Genomic DNA, 16,045 nt, shown 5'->3' on the forward strand with positions numbered 1-16,045 from the left:
GCGACAGGCCCTGTATATATGAACTCCCCTGGGGAACTCCCTTGTCCTGCACCAGTCCAGTCCCTAAACATATGAGAGGCAAACACAAGTACAACATAATAGTGGAGTAGTTATTGTTGGTATTTATTGGGTTTAATAAAAAATAAACAGATATCACTTGAATTTTTATTTAAAATATTCCTTAAACTACAATTTAACTTACCTTTGTATATAATGTTACATGTTAAAATAAAAGCCTCCAATATAATAAGTATATAACTTTAGTTTATTTAATAATAAAATGATATTTGAACAATAATGTATTATTTCTATAAAAATCACACTAATACCATCTCTTTGGAAAATATAAAAGAGCAAATATAAGAATCTTGACTTAAGAATAAAATAGGCATGCATTGGATGCAAATAATAGCAGACCTAATGATACACAATAAAGTTACGGCACGTCAGGGAAAATGTTTCGCTGCTGGATTACTTAATACAAAATGTTAGCAACACAACAGATTTCCGGGACGCCCGTTATTGTAGTTACATAGCAAACATTTAACCAACATTCGGATAGATTTATTGACTTGACTACAGTAGTTGAAAAATTATTCAGTAAATAGATAATTAAATAATGTCTAGGAATTAACAAAATCGTGTAACAGTCTCATAGCAAATAATAGTAAAAAACTAATATATAATAGTTTACACTGACGTTATGTACTAATTTAAATTTAGTATAAAATTCATATGTGCAATGATTAAATAATAATAAACAAGTATGAAACAAAATACATAAAACAAGAGGCTGTTTTTTTTTCTTTTCCATTGTGCTGATTACTACTTGCAATATAAATTTTGTTTGTATGTACAAAAAAGTTATGTCCAAGCCCCGTTTTGCGGTGAACGAGTCTTGATCATACTAACGTATTACTTATCTACAGTTTAGTGAGCATTTTATCATTTCACTAACGCTTGGTTGGCACCAACGACTTTATTAAATGCATATCCTCCACAGTTAAATGCGGATGTCTCGAAGAACTTATTTGGAAACATATTTTAGAAGTATTAAGGTTGCATTTTTTTCCAATTTTCTATAAAATGATATTAAAGCTTTTTATTGTCTAATAATTCGTAAAATATGTTTGCCATTCCTTCCAACATCCACCATGACTTTCCTTTCGTTTATACAACTAAATGAGAAAGAAGCGTTTTTTACAAAGTTTCGGGTTGTCACCTAAATTTGTTTATTGCTAATTTCGAATTGTACATTTGTATAAAATGCTTGCTGGAATCAAAATTTATGTGTGGTTTTATTGTAATAAATCACTTTTATTTAAAAGCTATAAACAAACGTATAAATGATTAAGAAAAGAAATTAAGTACGTACTAATAAATACGATCCTAACATAAAGTCGCAGTACTCTACAATATAGATATGTTATGCTTAAACTAATCAAACAAACATACAATTGTACAGAACTTTGATTCCGCAAGGTGTGGTTTTTATTAATTTTTTTGATCAATCGTCATTGTACTATGGATTGCAAAAATATAACCATTTATAACCATTCTCCCAGTCTAAAGATTCATTTTAAACATCATACAAAGGCCTACAATATTTTATATCCACAATACCATACTTCTATATTTTCCGAGCGTACGGGGCAAGCCATGACTCAACAAAACTGTAATAGAACATCTGAGAACATCCAGAAGATATTTAAGAATGCGCAGAGCATTAAGTATATACACACAGACTCCCCCGACTGCCAATCAAACAGTCGTGGTTACGTAAATCAGTCTTTATCGAACGCGAATCGTCGTGAACTGCAGATAACCCACAAGTCTAGCCGGCCTGCACCCACCCCTAAAAAACTACACAATCAAAAAACATAGAAGTTCCGTCCCGTAGACGCGCGGACCGCGACAGCGAATCGAATGCGTGGTGTAAAATGGTCTGTTTTGAATGTCTCACATTGGTTCAAAAATAGTGCAACCTCGTCCCGTTCATTTACCAGTTGGCCATGCCCGGCTTGTTCAGCGTCATGAAATAGATCTGACAGTTGGAGCCGCTCTTCGCGCTGCTGAAGAATACTTTGTCGTTGCGTTCGCAGAGGAACTTGAGGCGCTGCGCCTTCTTGTGCATGAACACGCCGTCCAGGTGGCCGGTCTCGACCGAACGGATCTCTATTGCCTTGTTGCCCCAGCCCATTATCTGGCCCGTGCCGATGTACGCCACTGAAGTCGGCATTTCGCCCCACTGCAACAAAATATTCATTATGTGTTTGTCTCATTTGAAGTATTATCAGGGGCGGCTACTCGAATTAGACAGGTGGGACAGTGCCACCTATAAAAAAGACTTTATTGATATAACATTTATATTTAAAAAAGTATTTTTTATGTTTTTACTTAATAACGTAATATTTAAAAAAGGATATAAGGGTAATATATTGTAAAACCGACAAGCAATTTCAATGAATTTTGTGCGCATGCGCATTAACGTAGGTCAATGGTTTCAATAGTAGGTAAACTGAGATGTGTTAGAAATGTCGGAAGCGATCGGCTACCTTCGGCTACCGAACCTGAAGACTAGGGCCTTGTCTCAAAAATTAGTATATAACAGATTAATTAATACTGATTTAATTAGTAAAATTTGTTTGGTGCTAGTCAAAATCAAAATGTATTCTCATTATACTCCAATTCATCGACAGCCAGATATTGTAATCTACTGAGAATTTAAAATAAATATATATTTTTTTATTTATGTTCAGAAATACATTTATGCCTTTTATTTACACAATCTTTTTTGCAACAATATCTTAAACATCATTCAGTTGAACCTAATATTAAATGTTTTCCAACATCCAATTACCTCAAATTTGTAGTATCTTAGTCGATTGATTATAAAATTTCTAAGATGGTGCTTAAATTATATAGTTAACTTATATTTATAATTATTTTATTCACATATTCTTGAATGATGTCTCTACCATATTTTTTATGTTATAAATTACTGCTGAGAGGATAAAATGCATGTTAAGACTGAGTATTGTTAGTTGTGGTTCAATCTATTTTATTCATATTACTTTGAATACCTCTTAAAGTTAAAATATGTAATTTTTCTACACAAATCTAGCAGTATCAAGTATTTCATACTTTTTTAACGAAAAAGGTACTCAATTACACCTAAACATTACAAATAACGTCAATATTTATGTACCAATTCATAGATTGTGACTACTAATCACAGATGGGTTAGATTGGTCAGACATTATGGGTTGGAAATTTATATTTGTAAATCTAATAGCTTAAAGACACAATATCTCCATTTATTGTAAAGTTTGAATACACAGCATTTGGTCCACAGCCCTGAATATTTATAATTAGCAGCTGATGTTGACAGATTTTTAAATTATATACATATTTGGTAATAGATGATGCCAAATTACATGTTTTAAGTCTCACCATATAAATTAACATTTCACATCATCACAATAGTACTCCAGACTCTTGAATGATGTGTCTGCCACTTTTTTACGTTTTAAATTACTGCTGAGACGATAAAATGCATGTTAAGATTGTTTGATTATTGTTTGTGGTTCAATCTATTTTGTTTATATTACTTTGAATACCTCTTAAAATTAAAATACATAAATTTATCTACCCAAACCTAGCAGTACCAAGTATTTCATGCTTTTTTAACATTACGAATTGGAGATTTGTAAACCTAATAGCACATAGATTTCAAATTAAATACCCCACCTACATGATACTCTATGAGCATGCGCAGAGTCACCGCAGCACAGATATGACAACGACTCGGATACTTTCGGATATTTTCGTCTCGGGCCGATATTTCAAACATTCACTACATAGTCAAAACAGACGGAGACACAAATGACGTTCCCGAACATTGCCGATTGTTCAGTTTCAAATGTGCCTGGTGGATTCAGTTGAGAAAAGGTTCATCAGTACCACTAGTACTTTATTATCATAAGAAATGTCAGTGACATAGGTGATTTTCTATTAAATAAAAATGCATATCCAGTCTAAATTACTATGATATTTTATTTACAAAGAGATACTTAATATAGGGGGGTTTTTGTGATTTGAAAAATCTATCTTGTGCACTAATTTTACATGGACAAAGCATAAATTTTTATTTTTTTCTGTGTTCTCTATATAATGTGCCTCACTAGACTTGAACTTCAAGAACCGCCACTGAATATTATACATTACCTGAAGTATCACGTTTTTAGCTATTCGACCGTAGGTGTTGACGTAGACACCTTCATTGTCGTAGCACAACAATAGCTGCATTCCGTTGGTGTTTGGTAGAGCAACTATGCAATGTGGACTAATTCCCCCCTGAATCTGCAACAAAACAACCATAAAACACCTCCCCTAGGGGCAAATTTTAGAGATAAATTTACATGTTTAGGCAGGTAAATGTCGTAAACGCTGGCAGAGTCCAGATCGACGGCGTGGAACCCATCGGAGCTGCCGTAAATGACTTTCAGCCGCGTGCCCTCCTCAACGGTCAGATCGACGAGCAGGGGCCGGAACGTCAGTTCGCAGAACGACTTGAACGCCATGAACTTGTGATACGGCTTCGGCGCCCAGGCGTAGATTTCAATGCTGTCCTTCAGGGCGATGACCAGGAACTTGATGCGCTCGTACTTGACGATCTTGAAGTGTACGGCGCCTTGGAGGTCGCCCACGTTTATCCAGCCGTTTCTGCGTTCCACTTGCTACAAAACAAAACACCATTAAGTGTAATTGGTGTGGTTTTAATTTAGTTGAAGGCTTACGTCACTAACGCCGTCGGTGCGCAAGATTTTGCTCTTCAGCCAACTGAGGTAGTAGACGCGGACCCGGTTCTTCTTGCCGGATATCGTGACCAGGATGTTTTGTCCCTCGAGCACCTCCATCTGCTGGAACCGCCTCCTCGAAATCAATTGGTACACCTTACCTTGGCCGCTCCTGTCCAACAACATCAATCCGTGTTCCGTTCCGATCAGCAAATTCACACCTACAAAACAACGAATTAAAACACCTACATGTCAGGATTTAGTATAATTTTACCCCATAGTGCGGCGCACAGGATTTCGCTGTTGAATCGTTTCTTGTACTTCCTGATCTCGGGCGTGTCGGACGTCAGGTCGTGCGAGGTGGGGGTCACGTTGACGTTCACGTGGGACTCACGACGCGACGGCTGTCCGGCATTGCTGACGCCGAAGCCGAAGGCCAAGAAGGAACGCTGTTTCTGTTGCAGGGCAAGAGGAAGATGGTTAGTGTGGGAGGGCGGTGTCATGAATTCACCGTGATGGTGCTAGAAACAAAAACAATATCGGGTTAATTAATGGTTCAGTTCACTGAACGTTCACGTCTGGAGCCAATTTATTTAACGCATTCCAATTATAAAATAAATTGACTCATAACATTAATTTTAAAGATGCCATGTTTAGTTATAAATTTAATGATACAATGTGAATTATATGTATTTAACAAAGATATTTACATGTAAAGGTTAAGGCTTTTAAATATCTATATTTGTTCTGGAGTAGGTCAACGTTGATTGGAATTATTTCCTGACGTTTTGCTGGCATGAGTGGCTAACATCTTCAGAGGTCTGATCTGGTTGGTGTTTCTTTGACATCAGTCTGGCAACTTAAGACTTAGATGTTCTGTTCAGTGTTCAGTTTCAGCAGATTTGTTTGTCTGTCCCAGTTTGCAGTTTCGTTTGTGTTTTTTAATTCTAGTCTCAATTGAACTCTTCTGCAAGAAGTGGTATATCCCAGAAACTGATTGTGGGTCCCTTTTATCCTTGAAGGATCTGAGACTTGTTCAATTTTATTATGTTTTAGTAGGATTTTACCCATTCTATCGGTAACTTTACATGTATATGGGACAAAAAGTTTTAATAGTCTTGGGTTCATTCTTATTATTAGTATATGTTCTTATTATTGGTCATATTTCTGAGTTCTTGTTCTTAAGCGAGGTGGTGTGTGGTACAGATCCTCTTGTTTATTCAGTAAGTGTTTCAATGACTCTTATTTTAGTCTTAGATAATGTTTAGGTAGATACTCATCGGTGTGTAGGTTGTTTCTGGTATACCCTATGGTCCAAGTGTTCATCCACCCATGTCCTTAAGACATCCAAAAAATGTATTTGCTTTTCCTTCTCCAATTCCATTGAGAATTTGATGTTATATAGAGTTTTAGAAACTGATCAGACCTCTGAAGAGGAGCCAACGTCAGGAAATAGTTCCAATCAACGTCGACCTACAAATTCGAACAAATAAATACATTTACAGCTAATTTATATTTAATATGCATGCCTTAAAATTGATTAAAATAAATAACTAAACAAATTTATTCTATATTTACTCACAGTATGCATTACTTCAGTGATAATTATAAACAAATAAAAACCAAACAAACTATACCGAAGTTGAAAATGGTATAAACGAATTCAAAAAATCGCTATCGAGTACTAAAAATAATACGCGTTGATTATTTGGGCAAATGTCCAATTTGTGACGAAACGAAAATTCTGTTTACTAATATAAAACTGCATTCAAGGTACGGTAATTCAAGGAAAAATAAATTTATTGAAAATAAATGGCCTAATATTTAAAACGTTTCAATTACTTAGAAAACTTTGAGCATCATCAAGTCAAGCAAATATGCAAGCACATGTAAAATAAAAGATTAATAACAATGTTAGTTATGATTATGAAGATGACGAAATTAGTCTTTCTCGTTAGTCTTCCAGAAACCAACATAAACATAAATGGCTTGTATCGAAATGTAAAACGCATTAATCGAATCAATAACTATTAAATCTAATCACTGCTTAAATTAACTACAATTAAAACTGGGTGAGGTGACTAAGGACTACTAAAAATAAACATCAACTAAATTATTGTTTTCAAAACACATTCTACATCAACATACAAACCAACATGGGTTACATGATTATGAAGAGTGGACATAACTACTACTGGTTCCTTCATGCACGCATTAAAAGGAGGTCCAATATTAGAAGGATGAGTAATTATTCTCCTGCTGTAATTACTTGAGGGTAGGACAGAGTGGAAAATACTGGACCACCTCTAAATGCTGAATCACATGACGGATGCAACATACTACATAGACAACGTACATAGTCATACTTACAGTTATATTAAACGTTGTTATCGGACGCCACTCGTTAGGGCAAAAACCAAAGAGAAAGACATAAAAAATTAGTGACGGACACTTAAAAATCTAAATAATGTGTGGGGCGAGTCAAAAATATTGAAAGTATTTATAAAAATCACTAGTTGGGTCCAATTGAGCTTAAATAAAACAATTGTCGACAAACGAGGGGGTTAATTTTCCTGCTGTATGCATAGTTAGGGACAAATCAGCATGTACAACAACCGGCAGACCTTAGAAACTTTCATCGACCAGTCGGGGTTCCTAAGACCTCTCGGTGGCTTCGTGACATCCATCAAAAAAACAAACAAACGATCAAACTCGGTATGTACACATATAATATGTTTTTTTAAGGGAATTCGAGTAAGCACTGCAACACGGGGGGTGAAACCGTAAAGCGGGACTACGTACCTCCTCGCTCTGCGACTTGTCCCTGGCGGACGGGGTGCCGGGACTTCCGCTTGCCTGGCTCAGCAGATCCGGAAGCACGCTGCTCTGGCGAGTGTGTTCGCCGCTACGGCCGTTCTACAAAAACACATTCGAGGGTTTAAAATACACGGTTCGGGGTTGAATTCAGACGGAAAATTCTGTTCGAAGAAGCGAAAAACGTTCGATGAATTACAACAAACGTTTTTATTTTTTTTTTAAATCAGCACATACACTAGTTGTAATTATTTTAAGGCCTTTGATTCACGTAAAATTAGTCTGTTATCACAATAAAAGACCATTCAAGTTATGATCATGAATCCCAAGCGTTGACATGTTATATAAAAATGGTGAATTAATGTTAAAACTTGTCATTAATATTAAATTTAAAAAGAGTACACAATAAATAAAAACATCAACAGTAATTCTTCTCTATAGAAACTCTGTTATAGGTAGACATAAAACTATTTTTACACATAGTTTACCTATAACACACTAGAGAACTTAAGCTAACACAAAAAACTAAAATCAAAAACAAAACTACACACACACACACACACATAAGATGAAAACGTCACAACACAAAAAAATGAAATTAGCGAATTACTCAAGACATAAAAACTATATGGCAGCAGCCGCAGCCAGTCATTTTGACATCTATCTTCATGCTAGAGTTCCGTCGTCAAGTAGTCATGCTGTCATTCCGTCGGGCTGTATCCAAATTCTTCGTAACAATCGTTTTTAATATTTTTTTATATATATATATATATTTTTAGAGTGATGACAGATATTATTCCACACGTGATTGGTTAGTTCAAAAAGCATAAAAGTTGAAGAACAAAATAAAACAAAAATAAATGTAAAAAGACGGGTTTTAGTTGAATTTTGTTTCTGGATTCATTGGTTATTTTTTCGAAATTACATGCAATGTTTAGTAGAAGCTGCGCATTATTGTTTGATGTACTTTTGGTTTTTCGTTGGCAAAGCACGGATTATAATGTCAAAAATCGGACTGCTGTTTTTTGTTCTAGCTTACATTTTTCTATTACTAAAATACATGAAAATGTTATACTAACACTAGAATATAAAATACTACAATTCTAGTTTACAAATAACATTAAAATACAGCTCTAAAAATATCTTAAAATACTGAAATGAATAAATTAATTAATTAGTTTTCATTAAAATAGTTGTCAGAGTTGAAAAAAAAATGTAGAAGACTAATTAGTTTAAATTTTATGCTCTTATGGTATAATTAACGGTGATTTAAGTTTTGAATATATCCTAAAAACTTGAATATAACTGAAATTATGAAATCTAAAATATTTCACAATATATTAATATTATTTATTTTTAAAATTACTTAATTAAAATATTTTTGTTTTGATTTTCGTCAAAATATTTTAAGGGCAAGTTGGACAGGGTTGAAGAAAAATGTAAAAATCTAATTAGTTTTAATTTTGTGCACTTATGGCATAATTAACTGTAATTTAGTTCCAAATACATCTTGAAAAACCGGATATAATTGAAATTATGAAGTCTAAATCTTGCACAATATATTATCATTATTTATTTTTAAATTCAATTAATTAAAATATTTTTGCTTGGATTATTGGCAAAATATTTTAAGGGTAAGTTGGACAGGGCTGAAGAAAAATGTAAAAATCTAATTAGTTTTAACTTTGTGCACTTACGGCATAATTAACTGTAATTTAAGTTCCAAATACATCTTGAAAAACTGAATATAACTGAAATTATGAAGTCTAAATCTTACCCAATATATTATCATTATTTATTTTTAAAATTACTTAATTAAAATATTTTTGCTTTGATTATTGGCAAAATATTTTAAGTGTAAGTTGGACGGGGCTGAAGAAAAATGTGAAAATCTAATTAGTTTTAATTTTGTGCACTTATGGCATAATTAACTGTAATTTAAGTTCTAAATACATCTTGAAAAACTGAATATAACTGAAATTATGAAGTCTACATCTTACACAATATATTATCATTATTTATTTTTAAAATTACTTAATTAAAATATTTTTGCTTTGATTATTGGCAAAATATTTTAAGTGTAAGTTGGACAGAGCTGAAGAAAAATGTAAAAATCTAATTAGTTTTAATTTTGTGCACTTATGGCATAATTAACTGTTATTTAAGTTCTAAATACATCTTGAAAAACTGAATACAACTGAATGATGGGTTTACTATTACAATAAAAATAGAACAGAAATTTTCAACTCATCATAGAGACACCTAAAAGTAATAATAAATTATGTGATAGCAAGAATGAATACCAACGCCAATGTGTGATATTTTTGATGTGCAGTCCATCACCGGTTCCTTCAGAACCAACTAGAGTGAACAGAGTGAAAACAAAGTCCCGCAGCCAAACAAGAAAACCTTTTCTATAAAATTAACAAATCCACCACGCGCAAGCTACATTTTAGTATATTAGCGATATCAATCCAAAAAGTTTCGTAGTAACTCGCCAGATGTACAAATCCAAAGTAGAATGTGTTATATGTTAAGAAAGCACCCGAAAAAATGTAAAAATAAAGGAAAACAAACCAAAATTTACCTGTAGAAAAACATATCCTTCACCCTCAGTGGAAGAGTTGGTACCAGTGGACAGATTCATAGCACTGACATCAGTCGGCCTCGAGCCCCGTCTTCCAATGCTATCAGCAAATTGAGTTTCCATTTCTCTCCTTCGAGCCTCTAAAGTCTCTCTGATACTCCTGCGAGCCTCAGAGTTACGCAGTACTATTTCAGATTCGGTTTTCTCGCGTCTCGGACGCAGAAAGTTGTCTTTGAAAATGCTTTTGACCGGACTGTTTCTCTGCTTGTCGCTACTGATCAAGCCGTAGTTTTTGTTAATGTCGTTCTTGCTGGGCGACTGAGTGCGTTTCACGTAATCCGTCAACACCGGTTCACCGGTGGTCTTTTTAGCCAAACCGGCGTCGGAACCCCTGCGATTATTGAAAATACCGCTGGATCTGGCGTTTTTATCGATAAAAATGGCCGAGTGTCTGGCACTCATGGGGAAGAAGTCCGAATTCTCCCTGCGAAAGCCCCTAAAGAACGGATTGGTGATCTTGGAATCGCTATCCATGCGCCTGTGACCGTGGGACTTCTTCTCGTCCTCCTTGCCGGCGACGCTCTTTCGCGCCGATATCGGCGTGCTACTTTTCGGCGGATTGTTGTTCGGGCCGTTAGTGCTGCGTTTCGTGCTCGGGAAAAACTTGTCAAAGTCCCAGTCTTTCAGCAGCGTCGCCTCGTCGATATCCTCGACTTTTTTCGATAGACTGGCCGCCGACTGCTGTCATTTTGAACAAAAAATTATTCACACAAATGCGCAGTGGAAGGCCGTGTAAAATTCAACTCCACTTTACACAACCCCCACTGCAGGCAAAACAAAATCCCACGTATAAAATAAAAACCGATATTTACAACACTCATCCGGGTAAACGTAAACCAACGCCCACACTTACCTTTCTCATCACCAACGTCTTGTCTTGGGTTTCGTCGTCGTCGGGGGTGGGTGGCAAAGGCCTGTTGGGTGCGCTACCCGAACTGGAACCGGATCCGGTGGCGCCCGGACTGGACACGCCCGCCGGACTCTCGGCTACCACGCCGAGACCGGCCCTGTAAGCAAACTCGGGACTAACAGAAACAAAAAAATAAAAGAAAAACAAACGGGAATAAAGCGGGGGTAATAAATTATTGTTAGTGGTCTCCTTGGCATGTTGAGTTACTAGCTTTACACAGATAAGTTACTTACAGTGGCTTGGGTGGGTCGCTGGCCAACAGAGTGCCGTCGTTCCGGACCCGACCGTTGTCTTCCGGTTCGGAGTCCGTTTCGCTGTCGACGAGACTGTCGATGTTGTTGCCGCTGTTCGCCTGGTTGGGCGTCGAGTGATTGCTGGCGCTGCTCGGCGTCGACACGTTGTTGTTGTTGACCGACGACGATTGCTTGTTGTTTCGGTTGTTGCGAGGTGGCGCCTCGGGTTGGTTCGTCTGCTGGACGCCCAGCTCGTTCAGATGGGCGGCGAGAGCGTCGAGTTCCTGTGCACACAGAACACTTGTTAAACTTTGATATTCATAAAAGAGGAACAACTATCCAAAGTCTAGGATTTATTCTCCTAAAAGCAAATTAAAATTATACATGTATATATGCATCACATACATCCTCCATCATTTTAAAATATCTATCCATCAGTACACAAAGACTTGGGAGTGCCTCAATTATATGACTCATATATACATTTACTTTTGTTAGTAGACACACAAAATGAACAAAGACTATGAAAAAAGTGCTTGGTTGTGTGTTGGTTTTAGTATTTCTGAGTTCTGTGAACAACCTACCTCAGGTTTACGTGCTGCTGCGCCCTATGGTGATAGTTGTGTGAAACATGGACATGAAATAAAACAAAGAATAGCCAAATTAGAGGAAAGCGGTGCTACCAAAAAAAAAATTATGAATTAGAAAGCACGGCGATGTTCAAACATATGCAAAATTCCAACATCAATCATATTTTGCATATGTTGTTCAACTACAAACAAATAAATATTGTTAAGTGGACAACACAAGTAGATCTACTAGGCGAAAACTTTATTTGTTGTGAACTGTGATGGAAACAGATTAACCCTGTTAAAATTAACTATTAAATCATTTACACACCATAGGTTTGAACATGTTCTGCGACTGAGAGTTTCTCTGTTGCTGCTGAGGCTGTTGCGGTCTTGAGCCGAAATTATTATCTGGAGGTGGTGGCAGTGGTCTAAAATATAATACGTATGATCAGAAAATTGTATCACAAAAGTACGTTTATTATTCTAATTACCGTCTTGGTGGAGCAGGTTCTGGTACAACGATGGTCCTTTGTGGAATTGGCGGTCTGGCAGGCGGACCCGGTTCGGGAATTTCTTCCCTGTCTTTGTTCTTGCCACTCCTAAAACAATTTATTTTAATAAATCTGTACAGGAATGTTTCAAAATTTCATTTTTATTTTGTTTTAATAATGTAAAATTTTATCGATAGAGAATTTTAAATTGTTTAATGTCTTGAAAATTGTAATATTTCACTTTTTTTTAAGAATTTCACTCTCAAACTTGAAAATGTCTCAAAAACTCGTAAAATAATACTTAGAATAATTCTCTTTTCAGTTATTTCAGGAACTTTCATGATTTATACTTAAAATTGATGAGAATGAGAATTTCTGATAATTTTTGTTCAAAAGTTTTCGATTCTTTCAGAAACTTTCATTATTTATACTTTACATTATATTTTTGATCCAAAATTTTCAAAAAATATGAAAATTGTTGAAAATTTTTATTTACACCTTTTCAATTCCTTTAAAATCTTCATGATTTATATTTATTATTATTATATTTTTAATAAACAATTTCCTAAAAACAATATTTTTTGACAAATTTTGTTCAAAACTTTTAAATTCTTTGAAAAACATTCAAGATTTATACTTAAAATTATGTTTTTGATGCAAAATTTTCAAAAAACATTGGAATTTCTGATAATTTTTATTTAAAACTTTTCAAAAAACATGAGAATTCTTGATAATTTTTGTTTAAACCTTTTCAATTCCTTCAGAATTTTTATGATTTATACATAAAATCATATTTTTAATAAATAATTTCGTAAAAACGTGAGAATTTTTGACAATTTTTGTTCAAAACTTTTCAATTCTTTGAGAAACTTTCAAGATTTAAACTTAAAATTATATTTTCAATATAAAATTTTCAAAAAACATGGGAATTTCTGATAATTTTTCAATCCTTTCACAAACTTTCATAATTTATTCTTAAAATTATATTTTTGATCTAAAATTTTCAAAAAACATGATAATTCTTGAAAATTTTTGTTTAAATCTGTTCAATTCCTTCAGAATTTTCATGATTTGTACTAAAATTATATTTTTATTAAACAATTTCCTAAAAACATGAGAATTTTTGACAAGTTTTGTTCAAAACATTTTAATTCATTGAGGAACTTTCAAGATATATACTTATAATTAGGTTTTCGATGTAAAATTTTCAAGAAACGTGGGATTTTCTGATAATTTTTGTTTAAAATATTTCAATTCTTTGAAAAACCTTCATGATTTATTCTTAAAATTATGTTTTTGATCTAAAATTTTCAAAAAACATGAGAATTCTTGGTAATTTTTGTTTAAACCTTTTCAATTCCTTCAGAATTTTTATGATTTATACTTAAAATTTAAATTTTTAATAAACAATTTCCTAAAAACATGAGCATTTTTGACAACTTTTGTTCAAAACTTTTCAATTCTTCGAGAAACTTTCACGGTTTATAATTATTATTTATTATTTAAAATTATATTTTTTATCTAAAATTTTCAAAAAACATTTCAACAATTTTCATGATTTTTACTTAAAATTATATTTTTAATAAAGAATTTTCTGAAAACATGAGAATTTTTTACAATTTTTATACAAAACTTTCATAACTCATACCTAAAATTTAATATAATAATATTTTAATAGAAATGTCCTAAAATATGAGTACTTTTGATAACTTTTGTTTAAAACTTTTCATTATTTCAATTTTTCACATTTATCCTTAAAATTATAAAGTTTTAATGAAAGATTTTCCAAAAGATCTAATTTCATAGAAAATTTCCCAAGTGTGAGAAATGTTTAATACTGTTCTTTTTTTTAAATTGTTTTCGAATATTTCTCTTAAATATGTAGATTTTTGAGTCTGACAGTAAAAACTAGAAAATTTTGTTTCTTTTCCACTCTGCAAGTTTGCTTTTGAAAAGCTTCTGGATAACATATTGTAGTCATCCAAGCCATGATCTTATTAATGATACCTTGGCGGTGGTTCAACAGCCTGGCTAAGGGTGCGTCCCTCCTGTATCTGCTGGAAGTTACGTCGCAGAGTGTCGCCGCCTGGCGCCTGAACGATGCTACTGGGCTCGCCGGCCGTCTGCGGGTCCTCCTCCTCGTTCTCCGAGCCGGAGTAGCGATAGTCCTCGCGCTCCTTCTCCTGTTTCCGCTTCTTGCACCTGTCGATATGGTCCTTGAGCTGTATCCTGACCTGCCGTTCGGTCGGTTGGTCCCTGATGAACGGGTGCTTGAGCAGTTGCTCGGTGTACGGTCGGTCGTGGTAGTCCTTCACTAATACTGTTTCGATGAACGTTTGGAACTTCTTGTTCCATTTGCGGCTCTTCAGCCGCGGCGGCGGGTTGCGGGGTATCAGGAATAAGGCTCGCATCGGGTGCAGCTCGCACAACGGCGGCTGTGACTCGGCCATTTCTAATGCTGTAAATCACGTAAAAACGACTTCAGTTGATTCATGCGTTCTGCAGTTAAATTATGATTTTGGCACAACACCAACAGTTGTGACTCCAACTCAACAACAGCATTGTTTGGTTTCGTAAAACGAGGAAATGGAACGAATATCTTATAATTTAACCACTTGAATTGGTCATGCCGGAAACGTTGCGGTTTTTGTGCAGATAAATGTTAATCACCCGAAATTAATCAACAGTGTAGGTTTTACCTGTAATTCCTAGTGACCATAAATCGCTACGATTGTCGTAGGTAGCCTCGGGGTTTTCATCACAGGCAATGACTTCTGGCGCCATCCAATACGGGGTACCTATGAATGTGTTCCGACGGCCTATTGTCCTATCTAATTGGGCGGACACACCGAAGTCCACTGCAAATAAAAATCATTTAGTTAAACGACATAAAACCACTTTAGGTAATTAAAAATGTATATATTTACCAGTATTATGTATTAAATACTATTTCGCATTAATTAAGTTGATTAAACCTGTTTTAAAAGACTTATTAACGTAACGAAGACTGAGTATTCATTTTTTTTTACTATTATTAATCATTAATTTATGTCCATTTAATATGGGTAATGACTGCCAGTTCTCACAGATGTGCTGGAAACAAGGTCCACATACTTCTGTGACTTCTATTTATAAAAACATGTACTATATTTTACCTATTAAGCCAATAATTGCTTTATTTTGATTTAATTTCACGTTCAAATTTAAATATTATTAAAAACTTTGTTCACAATTAGTAATATTTGAAGAGTAATTTACAAAAAAAAATATTTGTGTCTTAAAATCTAATATTTTCTGAATAATTATGAAATTTTGATAATTTTTTCCTTGTAATAGAAAAAAATTAGGCAAAATTTTATCAAAAAATGTGCAATTTTCACGATTATATTGTAAAATTAAAGAATTTGGAAGGAAAATTGATTAAAAAATATGAGAATTTTAAGTTTTACTCCATAAATTAGTAAAATTCTCAATGTAATTCAAAATTCAGTAAATTATGGAAAAATTTAAGCACTGAAAAATTACTGAAACATTTAATTTTAATCAATTAATGAGTATCGTTTTCTGATTTTATCAAAA

The 16,045-nt window shown here is 34.2% G+C and overlaps 1 protein-coding gene across 5 annotated transcripts in view; it reads right to left on the reverse strand.

Moving 5' to 3' along the window:
• Positions 1–242: 242 nt before the first annotated feature.
• LOC109605355 (serine/threonine-protein kinase mig-15) overlaps positions 243–16,045 on the reverse strand; it is a 44,088-nt gene continuing 28,285 nt past the window's right edge. Inside the window, exons 5-18 of one of the 5 annotated variants that reach the window (XM_049966558.1) lie at positions 15,166–15,324; positions 14,474–14,924; positions 12,467–12,574; positions 12,304–12,403; positions 11,988–12,011; positions 11,404–11,687; positions 11,114–11,285; positions 10,201–10,941; positions 7,602–7,715; positions 5,074–5,254; positions 4,800–5,020; positions 4,422–4,739; positions 4,228–4,362; positions 243–2,248 (exon numbers count right to left, since the gene is read on the reverse strand). In XM_049966558.1, coding sequence (XP_049822515.1) covers positions 2,000–2,248; positions 4,228–4,362; positions 4,422–4,739; positions 4,800–5,020; positions 5,074–5,254; positions 7,602–7,715; positions 10,201–10,941; positions 11,114–11,285; positions 11,404–11,687; positions 11,988–12,011; positions 12,304–12,403; positions 12,467–12,574; positions 14,474–14,924; positions 15,166–15,324 — 3,257 coding nt within the window. In that variant the 3' untranslated portion in view covers positions 243–1,999. Of the gene's footprint in view, positions 2,249–4,227; positions 4,363–4,421; positions 4,740–4,799; positions 5,021–5,073; positions 5,321–7,601; positions 7,716–10,200; positions 10,942–11,113; positions 11,286–11,403; positions 11,688–11,987; positions 12,012–12,303; positions 12,404–12,466; positions 12,575–14,473; positions 14,925–15,165; positions 15,325–16,045 lie in introns of all 5 variants that reach the window. The other 4 variants (XM_049966557.1, XM_049966561.1, XM_049966560.1 and 1 more) reach the window with 4 other exon arrangements.

Source organism: Aethina tumida, chromosome 4 (genome assembly GCF_024364675.1).
Source record: "Aethina tumida isolate Nest 87 chromosome 4, icAetTumi1.1, whole genome shotgun sequence".
NCBI classification, from domain to species: Eukaryota; Metazoa; Arthropoda; class Insecta; order Coleoptera; family Nitidulidae; genus Aethina; species Aethina tumida.